At 47.6% G+C, this 13,610-nt stretch overlaps 1 protein-coding gene across 4 annotated transcripts in view; it reads right to left on the reverse strand.

The window, feature by feature from the left end:
- Positions 1–13,610, reverse strand: part of UNC13B (unc-13 homolog B) — a 3,024,149-nt gene that overhangs the window by 989,646 nt on the left and 2,020,893 nt on the right. For all 4 annotated transcript variants that reach the window (XM_086960243.1, XM_086960242.1, XM_086960241.1 and 1 more), the window contains one exon: positions 1,328–1,491. In XM_086960243.1, coding sequence (XP_086816369.1) covers positions 1,328–1,491 — 164 coding nt within the window. The remainder of the gene's footprint in view (positions 1–1,327; positions 1,492–13,610) is intronic.

A 13,610-nucleotide genomic window follows, 5' to 3' on the forward strand; every position in this document is an offset into this window, starting at 1 on the left:
GGAAGAGTATGACAGAAGGAGGTGCCACGGGAAGCAGATTATGTTAAAGCAACACCGTTGGCACAGGATGGCAGGCCACAGAGGGAACAGTGTGAGAGAAGGAGGTGCCACGGGAGGGGGCACATTGTTAAACCAACACAGTGGGCACAGGACGGCAGGCCACAGAGGGAAGAGTGTGACAGAAGGAGGTGCCACGGGAGGGGACACATTGTTAAACCAACACCGTGGGCACAGGATGGCAGGCCACATAGGGAAGAGTATGACAGAAGGAGGTGCCACGGGAGGGGACACATTGTTAAACCAACACCGTGGGCACAGGACGGCAGGCTACAGAGGGAAGAGTGTGACCGAAGGAGGTGCCACAGGAAGCAGATTATGTTAAAGCAGCACCGTGGGCACAGGATGGCAGGTCACAGAGGGAAGAGTGTGACAGAAGGAGGTGCCACGGGAGGGGACACATTGTTAAACCAACACCGTGGGCACAGGACGGCAGGCCACAGAGGGAAGAGTGTGACAGAAGGAGGTGCCACGAGAGGGGACACATTGTTAAACCAACACCGTGGGCACAGGACGGCAGGCCACAGAGGTAAGAGTGTGACAGAAGGAGGTGCCACGGAAAGCAGATTATGTTAAAGCAGCACCGTGGGCACAGGATGGCAGGTCACAGAGGGAAGAGTGTGACAGAAGGAGGTGCCACGAGAGGGGACACATTGGTAAACCAACACCGTGGGCACAGGACGGCAGGCCACAGAGGTAAGAGTGTGACAGAAGGAGGTGCCACGGAAAGCAGATTATGTTAAAGCAGCACCGTGGGCACAGGACGGCAGGCCACAGAGGGAAGAGTGTGACAGAAGGAGGTGCCACGGGAAGCAGACACGTCCTCACAACAGCACATATGCTACACAGGACGACATCGCGCACCAACTATTCTATGGTGTGCAGGAAGGCAGGGGTTTCACAACCAAGGACTAAAGGTATTGAGAACTGGGCGGGCACGATCCGCCCTGAGTCTAAACAGAAGGTTCGTAGGACAGGACTCATCTAGATACACAGCCCACAGCACCCACAGAGGGCGGCGGCTGCGACACCGCACGGGTGAACAAGCAATTCTAAAGCATGGATGGGGTGTTCCTTAATGCAGAGCACACAGAGAGTCAAGTGTGACCCTGTTAAATCCAGGCTAGATGTGATGGGGGAGGCAGTGTCTGTGTGTCTTTCTTTTTGATTGGATCGCTCCTCGCATCACAACACCATTGACTATGAATGAAACACATTCCTGAGGTAGTTGATAAATGACGAATTTTCAAACCTCCACGTGTTAACTTACGTCATGGCCTGGTAGATGGACTCGATCCCATAGCGCATTGCGAACTCATCGACGATCTCCTGCGCGGTCTCGTCGAAGTAGACCTTCCAGGCGTCATCGCCTTTGGCCTCAGGGATCCTCACAACCCCGCTGCCTTGGATATCAGTCAGATGATGGAAGAGGTTCTGAAACACAAACATGAAAAGGTACAAATATATAATCTGATCACAACACAAGCCTACCGTGACCTGGAGACGCTCAACTCAGTTTCAAGACTGGAAGTCACTGTCAGGACAAATCAGTGGAAACAACGAATGCAAAAGATGTTGAAAAGTAATGTTCTTCTACCTAGGCATTCCAGCAAAGAAAGAAGAGGTGATAGCACCATCAACTCAAAGTTTAAAACGCTGGATGAAGGCGACACCATCACATACTGCTACAAAGATTTCACTAAAGCTGCATCTTCTGCGTAGCTCCAGGTCACACGACACGAGAAAACCAAACATACAATGGTTTATCACTTTATCTAGCTCAGAAAGTGTTGGAATCCTCCTTAAGGCCTCCCGCTGTGGCTCCATTCTGACTTCTCCAGCTACAAGCATATGGAGGCTTGACTCCAACTGATATCGCTTCTCGTTATGGAAGAATGAAAGTTAGATTCTGTCTGCAACGTTAATAAGCCTGGGCAGTGAAGTCCAATCCATTCACGGAGTTTGCAGAGCTTTTCAAACTCCGTACTCCGTGGAGCCTGTGGAGTTCCAAAAAACTAGAGTGGAAAATCCAACGTTAGACCACTTCCCAGCTAGGTTTCTCAATGCAGGTGGTCACAGATGGCCGCTACCACTCACATTGAGAAACCTTCCATTCGCATTGAGGAAGCTGCCGCTCGAGTAGAACTTCTACTCTAGCAGCAGAAAGAAGCAGCACCCTCTTGCACTGTGCGAGATGCCATTCGCGATGATTTTACAGCCCAGGACAAACAGCATACACTAAAAATAAGTGTGAACGGTGCGAGGTAACACACTCCACTGCTCGCTGAACTTTGCTTAGTTTGGCAGAGTTTTTTTTCACTTTGCGGAGTTCCGTATAGCAGAACTCCACAAACTCTACCCAGGCTAAGCGGAACTCTGCCCAGGCTTAAAACATAACCAAATTTTCACTATTTTAGTGAATTACTACTCCGAAAATCCAAAGCATTCATCTTACATACATTACCAGCATAATTCTAGAACACTAAGAAGGATCCATCACCTGATAGAACTTTCCATAAATAAGTCTCCACAATACACATTAGAGACCTATATCATGGAAGCCTTCTCATAATAACACTGTAATCAGGGCAGGGCACAAGTCCTAAAAATAGAAGTGGGGGGACGCTGTCACTGGAAGTGACGTCACAACAGGAAGTGACGTCACGAAAGGTGGCTTACACCATCGGGCTCATTGCCTCCCCTCGCTCAGCCCTTAGATGCGATTGCCATCTGAGAAGCCAGCACGGGAACAGCGTGCTGTGAGCTCTGATCTCGTCCCAGATAGTCCAAAGAGTGAAGTCCAGCTGTTTGGCAGGGGGGACGGCGTCCACCAGGTAAAATAAGTGGGGGGACGCAGTCCACCCACGTGGTACCCTGACTCGAGCCCTGACTGTAATCATTTATACAGCTCACATAAAGAAAAAACAACCAGCTTTTGGAGCTGTGCATCAGCTTAGGAGGATACTAAACTAACTCCAAGAGAATGCAGTTTTAAGTAACTTCTGAAAAACTGAACTCTACGTGGCACCATAAGATGGATCTCCACAGCTTTAGTGGCAAAATAGGGATTAGTACATACATATACACACAGATATATTATATATATATTATATACACACAGCTTTAATAGCAAAAAAGTGAGTGTGCGTGTATGTATATATGTGTGTGTGTGTGTGTGTGTGTGTGTATATATATATATACACACACACACACACACATACACGCACACTCACTTTTTTGCTATTAAAGCTGCGTGGAGTCACATCTTCTGGCCCCACACAGTGGACCTCAACCACTTTGCATTCATCCACAGTATATACACATGGTTTGCTCAAAGTTTCTACTGAAAAGCCATTTTTGATTTCGTAAAACATCATGCCATTTCATGGGTCTGCATGACATTGTTTCCAAAGCAAGCTTCATGCAGATCCTTCCAGGAGCGAGGTGAGGAGTTGGAGAGTGGAGAAAATGGATGCAATGGGGAGTTAAAAAAGGAGAATTTCCAGTGTCAAGTCCCACGTGAATCTTTGCTTTCTGCTACAGTACAAATGCTTAGTTGAATTACATAAATCTTCTCATGAAACTAGGACCTTACTCAGAGGAGTGCCTTGGTTTGGTGTAAATTCTTAAGGTATTTTTGAGATAAAAGCATTACAAAATTGTGTTTGTTGACTTCAACGGGTCGAAAGTTAGAGATATTGGGACCATTACTCTGCTAGCAGATGCAAATGTAATAATAAATAAAATAATCTGATTGGACAAGAGAGATTTTTCTCCCTTGTTCATTTGGGATCTAACAATCTCAGACTTGGGTTTAGGGATTCGAGCTTTCTGGCTTGCCACAAGAGACCCCAGGGTACATCATACCAGTCTCGGTACTACAAACCCCAGACAACACTGTATGTGGCCAGTTTCATGCCATAGTAGTGCAAACCCAGGGCAAGCTTCACTATCAACCCAAGCCTCACTACTTGAGGATTCACTCTCAAGACGTAGGAACTGGTACACAATCAGGGTTCACAAATAAAAAAGGAAAAAAAAGGATGGCCTGGCTAAAGCTATGCCCCGTGGGCTAAGCCCTAAGTGCAGTGAAGAGGCCAAATCCTGGAGTACACACTGCTATTACCATTGGCCAAAATTATGCTGAAATGGGTCGGATTTTTCTGTACATTAAAAGAATGTTGGTGGCGAGGGTATGTACACCAGAGTATGGTTCCAATCATTTGAAGAATACGTGTGGATTTCTTTTTCTCTGTTCAGGACATCTCACACTAGGTTTGATTCCAAATGATCTTTATTTCCTAAATCATAATCTTTGTTCATGGTCACCCCGCACATTTTGCCTTCTTCCCTCCTGTTTTGCAAAATTAGTTTTTTTTGGCCTAAGGACTCTGCACTTTAGCACTGCTGGCGAGTGATAAAGTGCTTGTAATCACTCCCTAAAACATGGGAAAATTGGCTTACATCAGATTGACATATTCAATTTACTTATAAGTCCGAAGTAAATTTGTATACCATATACCCAGGGCTTGTAAGCTAATGTTACTAGTCTGTCTGCAGCACTCAATGTGCCACCCACTTCACTTAAGTAGCTACTTAAATCATGTCTCAGGCCTGCCATTGCAGCCTAAATGCAGTGTTAAACTGCTAGTTCAACTTTGCAAAATAAATATTTTGCCAAGCATAAAACTCGCTTTTTAATGCATATAAGTCACCCCAAGGTTAGGCTCTGTAAACAGCCACATAGGGCAGAGTGCCATTTATGTAAAATGTTGGACATGTACTTCTAAGTTTTACATGTCCTTGTAGTGAAAACCTCAAATTCATGTTTCACTACAGTGAGGCCTGCTTCTCCCACTGGATAATAGTGGCTTACCTTATTACATTTATTAAGTGATAACGGTTGTATGGGAGCTGGTAGAAATGTCAATTAATTTTAAATCCTCTTTAATGGTAAAGTCGGATTTTAAATCGCAATTCTGCAAATACCACTTTTAGAAAGTTGCCATTTTCTTGTCCGAACCATTTGGTGCCTGCAGTCGGTTTCCTGGGTCACATGACTATAAGTAGTTGGCCATTGCAAATGGATCCCAGACAGCCACAAAATAGAGGTACTAGATGTTGGCAGGATGGATCATCCTAACAGGATGAGGGGGAAAGAGCTGTGCACAGCCCCAATTGCACTTCAAAGACCCTGCCTCAGATCACGCACAAAGAACTTCACACTAGCCTATTGTTACTAAAGACAGACTGGGACCTGGGTTGGGAGGCAAACCATTCTAGACATTTCTGTTGGGGGAACCTTCATAAGTTTTTTTCTCTTCAAAGCTGGGACCAGATAAAAATGTAGGAGCCTCAGACCCTCTCTTCAGTTCCCTTCTGGACCTGCGGAAGAGACTTAGAGGACTGCCCTGCTGCCTATGGCCCGTTGTGAATTTCAGAGGACTGCCCTGCTGCCTTAAACCTGCTTTGAAGAACCCCTTACTCCAAATACCCATAGAACTTTGCTCTACCATGAGCCTAACGTATATGCACTAGGTTTCTTTTCCAATGGTCCTCTTGGACAAACGCGTCACAGGACACGCCTATTGTAATACCATACTGCCCTGAAGAAGCCCATGTTTGGGCGAAACCCGTTGGCTTAATGTATCATGTGAAGCGCAACAAAGAATAAAAACACCATAAACACATTCATCTATAAATGCTTCTTATTACATGTTCTTTTGTACCCAAGTGCCTGTTCCTATATATTGCCTCTCATCCAACCAAATTCGCTTAAGTAGGTTTGTGATCTATAAGCAGCAGATCATTTGAGGTGGGCAATACAAAATACAGTTGCGACTAGTTCTGGTGGTGCAGTCAAATATGACCCGGCTGCTTCCAACTCTCTCACTTCACCTTTATAAGGTTGTCCAAGACCACTAAACTCACAAATAAGGGTTGTCTGGATTAGTGCAGGGTGGTAGACTTACAAAAGTAAGCACCATATACTAAGTCAGCTTCTCACAATTATTCATTGGATTCATCTTGGAAAGCAGATACCACAGTTGGACAAGAAGTTCTATGTCGTATTTTTTAAATACTGGTAAAATACGGCTATAGTACATTATATTTTGTGAATTTAAAAAAGTTCACATTTATGGAGAAAAAAAGAAGTTGTGATGTTTTTGGTACATAACATGTTTGAAAATAGTAATTGACCTATTTCTCTTTCTTTTTAAAAAAAAATTATTTTTATTTGCATTTTTTAAAACAGTGCGATACGTTATTATGCAAAATTACAAAATAGTTGAAGCACAGTAGTTCAGTAACAGATATCAGTATGATTATATCATTAATACAAGTACACCTCATTCCATCAATCATAACTTGGGTCGTCAGTAAATACAGCAGCCCTGTGGCGTCACTCCGAATCAGAGCTAGAACTATCATTATCTGAGGGTGGTTCACAGACGTTCCCTCTATACTTATTCCATGCCCCCCAAATCCTATTCCATTTCTTGGGACAACCTCTATTGCTGAACACTGCCCGTTCCGTAATCATCGCTGCGTCCATATCGTGTTTCCAAGCCGATAATGTAGGTGACATCGTCCCACCCCATTTCTGCGCTATATTCCTCTTTGCCACCATCCTGCCAAGTGTCATCCAGTTCTGCCCACAGCGTGTGAGGTCATTAGGTTCCCATATGTTTAGAAGGCAACGCTTGGGGTCAGGCAGTATGGAGAGTTCCTCTGATTGAGACATGGTGCGCATCACCTGTACCCAGTAGTGTGCAATTTGTGGGCAGTCCCATATTGTGTGATAGAAGCTCCCCACTTCACCGCATCCCTGCAGGCCGTGTGGGTATGCAACCCGTTTCATCTTATGCAATGTGTCTCTAGTGTAGTAGGATCTGTGTAATATGCGTAGTTGCACCAAGCGGAGACGTGAGGAGATGCCCCCTTCTTCCGGAGACACAATCGCCTCCTGCCACTCCGAGTCATCAATGTCTCCACAATCGGTTGACTATTTCTCCCGCAAGGCCACCAGAGGGTCAGGTAAATTGTTTATCAGTTTACGATATGTCAGTGATGTCGCCATCGATGGCATGTAGTCTGTAATCAGTCTGTCCTCGAGCGGGGATGACTCTGGGATATTCGTTTCGGGTGGTAGTGCCGACGTTAACGCATGACGTATCTGCATGTATCGGAAATGTTCTGTTGGTGCCAGATCATATTGTTGCCGCAGAGTCTCAAAGGGTAGTACATGTCCCTTTTGCCACAGATCCCCAATGGTTGAGATGCCTATATCATCCCAGCGGTCAAAGCCCTTGGATTTCCTGAGTGTCCTCAGCTTCTTTGTGTCCCATAACGGAGTTAATTGTGTTAACACGCCCTGCCATTTCAACCTGGTCAGTGCCGCATGCCATATAGTGAGCGTGTGTTGAAGTGGGCCAAACTTTGTCGCGACTAGGGATTTATCATAAAGGGGGGCCAGCATACCAGAAAGTCCCAATTGCGCCCTGTCTGCTTTAAGAGCCGGTTCAGACTGTGGGAGTTGAAGCCACTGGTTAATGACCTTCAACTGCGATGCCCAGAAGTAAAGGCGGACGTCTGGGAGCGCTATGCCTCCGTCGTACCAGCTTCGAGTGAGCTTGGCCTGCGCTAGGGGCTTAGAACCCCACATCAACACCGAAACTTGTGCTGCAATGGTTTTGAAGTACGCAGTTGGTACAGGGTAGGGCGTATTTTCTAAAATATAGAGAAAGCGGGGCAAGGCAGTGATTCCCAATGTCATATGTCACGTTTAAGACTATCAAGGGGGGGCTGCAGGTTATGTGTATGGAAGTCAATTGGGCTAGCTGTGATGTATATCTCCAGATACTTAAACTCCCTAACTGAAGTCCGTAATGGGCAAGCATCTGGAAAACGCAGTGGGGGGCCATGCAGTACGTACATGGTAGATTTAGACCAATTGATCGAATAGCCAGATGCTCGGCCATAGGCCGTGCAGACATCCAGAAGTGTATTAATTGAGCGCTTGGGAGAGGTGAGATATAATAGGATATCGTCTGCGTACAGGGATATTCTATCTTCCCAATCATCAGTCCAACAGAGGTCACCGATAGTAGGCTCCCATCTTATCCATTCTGCCAACGGTTCCAGGACCATGGCGAATAGTAGTGGAGACAGTGGGCAAACCTGACGCGTGCCCCTGGACAGTGGAAAGTCCGCCGATATGTGGCCGTTGGCAGCAACGTGCGCCATGGGCTTCTCGTAAAGTAGGCGGATCCAGGAGCAGAACCTCGAACCAAAACCAAAATGGCGTAGTACGGCAAATAGGAAGGGCCAGTGGACTGTGTCAAACGCCATATGCGCGTCTAGGGACAGTATCACAGCCGGTTCTAAAAGATATTTAGCGCGAGCCAGTACGCTATGTACTCTCCTTAAATTGAGCGTCGTGTTCCTGCCGGGCATAAAGCCAGACTGGTCTTTATGTATGAGTTTGGGTAAGTGAGCCGTGAGACGCAGCGCTAATAGTTTGGCAAGTATTTTAGCCTCGGTGTTAATAAGGGAGATCAGGCGGTAGGACTCACATTGGTCAGCCGACTTCCCTGTTTTCAGTATAGCTACAATAGTGGCTGTTCGCTGATCTAATGGAAGTTCCCCTGCCTTCAAGCTTTCTTTAAACATATGCAGCAAATGCGGTGCGAGCGTGTCCTCTTGTTGTTTGTATAGTTCGATTGGTATACCATTTGGTCCCAGCGCCTTACCCGTCTGTAAGGCCTTGATCGCTAATTGCACCTCTTCGGTCGTTAGGTCTTCGCACAAGGCCTGTGCCTCCTCGGCTGTCAGTGTGGGCATTTTAAGGTCTTTGACATAGGTGTATGCCTCTTTCTCCGAGACCGTGGACGCAGAGGAGTACACCGTTTTATAGTGTTGTGCTAGCATGTGTACTATCGTGTGTGGATCTCTAATAGGGTTCTCTCCCTCCAATGTCAGCTGCGCTATCCACCTGTCCTGTCTGTCCAGCCAGGCGAGCAATCTGCCTGCCTTGTCACCTGCTTCGTAATATTTTGTGTCGTGTAGTGGACATTTGCAGTTTGACCCCTTCAGTCAGGTGTACTCTGTGGCGATGTTGTGCTACTTGTAAGCTGTGCGCCGTAGTGGGGTTTGGGTCAATCGCATGCTGTGTCTCTGCCTCAGCCACTGCCGTTTCCAAAGTTAGCAGCCCCTCTTGCCCTGTACGCTTGTGCGTTGCGATGGAGACTATTGCCTGCCCTCTAATCACCGTCTTGTAGGCCTCCCACAGTGTGATAGAGGAGGACACGGAGTCAGTGTTGTCCTTGAAATATCGTTTCATCCCCACCCTCAGCTCCCTCCTGATCCTAGGAGTGTGAAGGTAGCCAGCGCGGATTGGATAGGTCCGACGCCGTTTGGGCTGGTTGTGTGTATAGGTAATCATCAGGGGGGTATGATCTGAAATGCCCCGTGGCCTCCCACGGAGCCCAGAAAATAATCAAGTCTGGTGAGACTATTATGGACGCTGGAGAGATCGGTGAACTGGCGTTCCAGAGGATTGTACTTCCTCCATAGGGCCTCTAGTCCCATGGCCTTCAAGAAGCCCCCCAACCGTGATGTACCAGACACAGCTAACCTTGGAGGGACTCTATCCACCGAGTCATCAGCCACCAAATTGAAGTCTCCCCCCAGAAGTAAGTCCCCTTCAGGGAGCCCCAGTAGGAAAGTGCTAAGGTCCGAAAGCGCAGTTGCAAAGCAGGTGGAATGTAGACTGAGACAATATTAAAGGGTTTACCCTCCCACTGTGCGTGCTTACAGGGCCCCCGTGGATCAGTGTGCGAATGAGGTAATAGCCAGTTTCTGTGAACCAAAACACTATGCCAATCAGTACACATCTGAGTATCGCAAGAACATAGAACATGAGAAATAACAAACTTACCCCCCCCTCCATCCTCCCTCCCTGCCTTGCGGACCCCAAACTGCCTGCCACCCCAACTCAGCAAAGTGCTCATAATCCCTGTCAAAAAACAACGTTGCTTATAAGAGCATAGGGGGTGAAAGTCCAAGGAGGACCAGAAGACCCCCAACAGTTCCAGAGTCCCAGTTCATCGTAAAAGGTCTCAGTAGCAAGTAAGGCAGCTGAATCCCAACCGGTAAAGTTCGACATTACAGGGCACAGTTCACAGAGGAAAAATAGAAGTACTTCCCTTGAGGTAGCAGGAGTCATTCCCCAGAGTCTCTGGTCGGGCTGGCCCCATCCTTCTCCTCTTGCTTGGTTATTTCAGTCTCATCGGTCTGTCCTTGTCGCCTGCGCCGCCCGTTCTGTCTGCCAGAGCCCTCCGCCGGACGCCATCCCTCGAGCCAGTCGTGTGCGTCTTCCGGAGTGTCAAAAAATCCGTTTTTTTTTTATCAGCCACCACTCTGAGGCGCGCCGGGAAAAGCATGGAGTAGGGCAGTTCGCGAGATCTCAGTGTCTTTTTCACCTCACTGAAACTCCTCCGTCGTGCTGCCACCGCCGTCGCGTAGTCCTGGAAAATTGAAATTTCGGAATTCTGGATCTTTATGGGTGGTGCGACCCTCTCTGTCTGTAAAATGGCGTCGCGATCTCTGAAGTTAAATATGCGCGCCAAAACAGGTCTCGGTCTTGCCCCGGGGCGCGGGCATCCCCCTGGTACTCTGTGCGCCCGTCCCACCGAGAAAAAATTTGAGAGGCCTTTGGCTGCAGTATGTTTTTCACGAGGTCCTCTACATAAAGGTCCATGGCAGGCCCCCTTCCGATTCCGGAAGGCCTACTATGCGAATGTTATTGCGCCTAGAGCGCCCTTCTTGTTCGTCCATCTTGTCGGACAGCAATTTGTTGTCTTCTTCCAATTGTGTTACGTGTTTGAGCAGCGACGCGGTGTCCGAGGTGAGTGTCGTCGTGACCTGCTCCACTGCAGTGACCCTAGATGACTTTTTTGCAGGTCTGCCCGTAGGAGTGTGACATCTGTCGAAATCGTGCCCACCGTGGTTTGCACTTGATGCAGGGCCGCCATGATGTCTTCCAACGTTATTGCAGGGACATTGCCGCCCTCCGCACCCTTTGCGCTAGTCCTCTTTTGCTCCGGCAGTGGGGGAAGTCTTTGGCGTAGGCGAATTTATTGAGTTTACTTTGCTGGGTCCCACGATTACCTCTGCCGCTCATTGTGATGGGAACGATGGGTACCGCTCCGGGACACACTGGGGAAGTGCAGTGGGCGCGTTGCTGGTGGGTCTGCACCTCAGGCCGAGTGAAAGGCGGCTAGCCCCGGTATGGAGAACCCTGGATATTGCTTCCAAGCTGCGGGTCGCTCCTAGTGCTGCCCCGTCCCCGGCACACGCCGTCAATGTGATGCAATGAAGCGCAGGTCCCGCTCTCAGGCACGAGCAGCGTACACCCAGTCACCACGTCTTCAGGGGGGCCTAAAGTCTCGTATCTCGCCACACTCTGGGGGACCGCCGCCTCTAGCACCGGGGCCGTTGCGCCACAACAATCGGTGGGAGAACACGAGTACGTCCGGAGCTGGTGAGTCTCAGAGGGGTGCTAGTCCGGGCAGCAGCAGGCCCCGGCGGGTCCCCAGGTCCTCCGCCCACATCAGGTCAGGAGTGTGGCGGGAGGGCAACACCAAATTGCTCTGGCAGCGCGTTTGGGGTGCAGCCGGGCGGGGGGAAGGCAGTCACACCACTCACCAGCCGCCGGCCTCCCCAGTTGCGCTCTGTAGTGCGGCGCGCCGTTAGTCAATGGCGTCCAATCGGCGGTCACCTCAAATCTGGGCCGGTGCTCATAACGCGATTGTAGGCTGCAGACTTTCACTCGATGCAGCTTCGGGCTCCGAAGTCGCTGAGGGCTGGGATCAGGGTCGATGTGCGCCGGTGCACCTCCGCTACAGAAATTTCAGGCTTAGAGCTAGACTGGAGCAGGATAACTGGCCGGATAATTGTGGGGAATCGGTCTCACCCTCGGAGCCTCACTAGGTCGCGGCCATCTTGGTTAGTCGCCGGCCACGCCCCTCTTCTCTTTCTTTTTTAATAATGCTCTCTAATCGAATTCAAGCATGTGCATCTATGAAAGACTGAATACTTGAGAAAAACAAGTTACGTATCTGTACTCTGTGGTTCTCCAGTATTGATATATTTCATCGATTCACATGCAAACTCCACTCCTCCACATTGCGGCTCACCACTCTGCAGACCTCTTTCAAACATTTTAGTACACCTGCACTTGAAATCTAAGGTACGTGGCCCTGCAAGCGAAGAGTGCTTTAGGGGCTGTGCTCTGATTGGCTAAGTTTTGGATTGTATAAAACAATGTGAATTGGTTAATAATGTCACTCTATTTTTCTATTTCTTTAAATGCTTAGCAATGCAATACTTGTAATTGTTACAGTGGAACTCTCACCATGACGACGGGGAAGATTGAAGCAAGTGAATCTATAAAAAATTCAATACTGAAGAACAGACTGACATCCTTCCAATCAAATGATACTTTTTTTCACCCAGATCAGTACGCTGGAAATACATTCAAGAAACTGGTGCCTGAGCATGAGACAACCATTTATAGTTATTTAGTAAACAACCAGAATCTCAGGGACACAAGGTTACCCCATCACAGTTATTGTGAGCATGAGAGCGGGCCAAAAAGCTATTTGAGAACTGTGATTATAGTCAAATTTCATGAATGTTCTAATTCAGTCTCCTTTACCACACAAAGTATTGAAATTCTACAATTTAAATTGTGTTTGCTTGAAGACTTTCTACATCCACTTAGTTCCGTCTGTAGTAGAAATAGTCCCATATACCATATGTTAAAAACTTTTTTGAAACCCTCTGCAGTTAGTCTGTAGTATATCCCTAAAATAGAGTAGGCTACTGAGCAAATCAATACTTGTTTCATTGATGTCTATTCCTCTCTCCACATATCTACGAACCCTAATGGTTTTATAAACATCCACAGTTTGGTGGGAATAAATCATGTTCTTTAGAATCTCACTGAAGTAATACAGCGCCTCCAGGAGATGTGTGGGGGAGGACGCATGCCCATAGCTTTGTAAGTAAATCGATTTCCAATTGCTGAAAATAATCATTTAAAACAGAGCATTAGTCCTAACGTAGCACAGGTATGCTGTCAGACTTTGTTCAGGAAGGGGTGGTGCAGACAATAAGGGGTACAGGGCTCAAATTGTTCTGGTTGAGATAGATTGCCTCTGATGTCTTGAGGTCTGCCTACTCTGGGTCTGCAACCTAGGCCAAGAACACACTTGAGGAACTTGACTGGCAGATTAGCAAGGGCGAGCAGTCACAGGCTTATAAGGGAGGTAGTGTGGGGGCATAAGCTTAGTACTCAATAGTCAAATAACACACACACAATCATGTATTGTCCAGTTCAGGGCTCATCATTTTACTAAAACAAAGCCTTTTAATCTCACAGCAAACTATAATACTAAACAGCTCAATATGTTTCTCAGTTACAGGGTTGTAAGTGTATGTAAGATCTTATGTTATGTGCCATATCCCTTTCGTTACCCCTACCTGAT

This window comes from Lissotriton vulgaris, chromosome 3_1, assembly GCF_964263255.1.
Source record: "Lissotriton vulgaris chromosome 3_1, aLisVul1.2, whole genome shotgun sequence".
NCBI classification, from domain to species: domain Eukaryota; kingdom Metazoa; phylum Chordata; class Amphibia; order Caudata; family Salamandridae; genus Lissotriton; species Lissotriton vulgaris.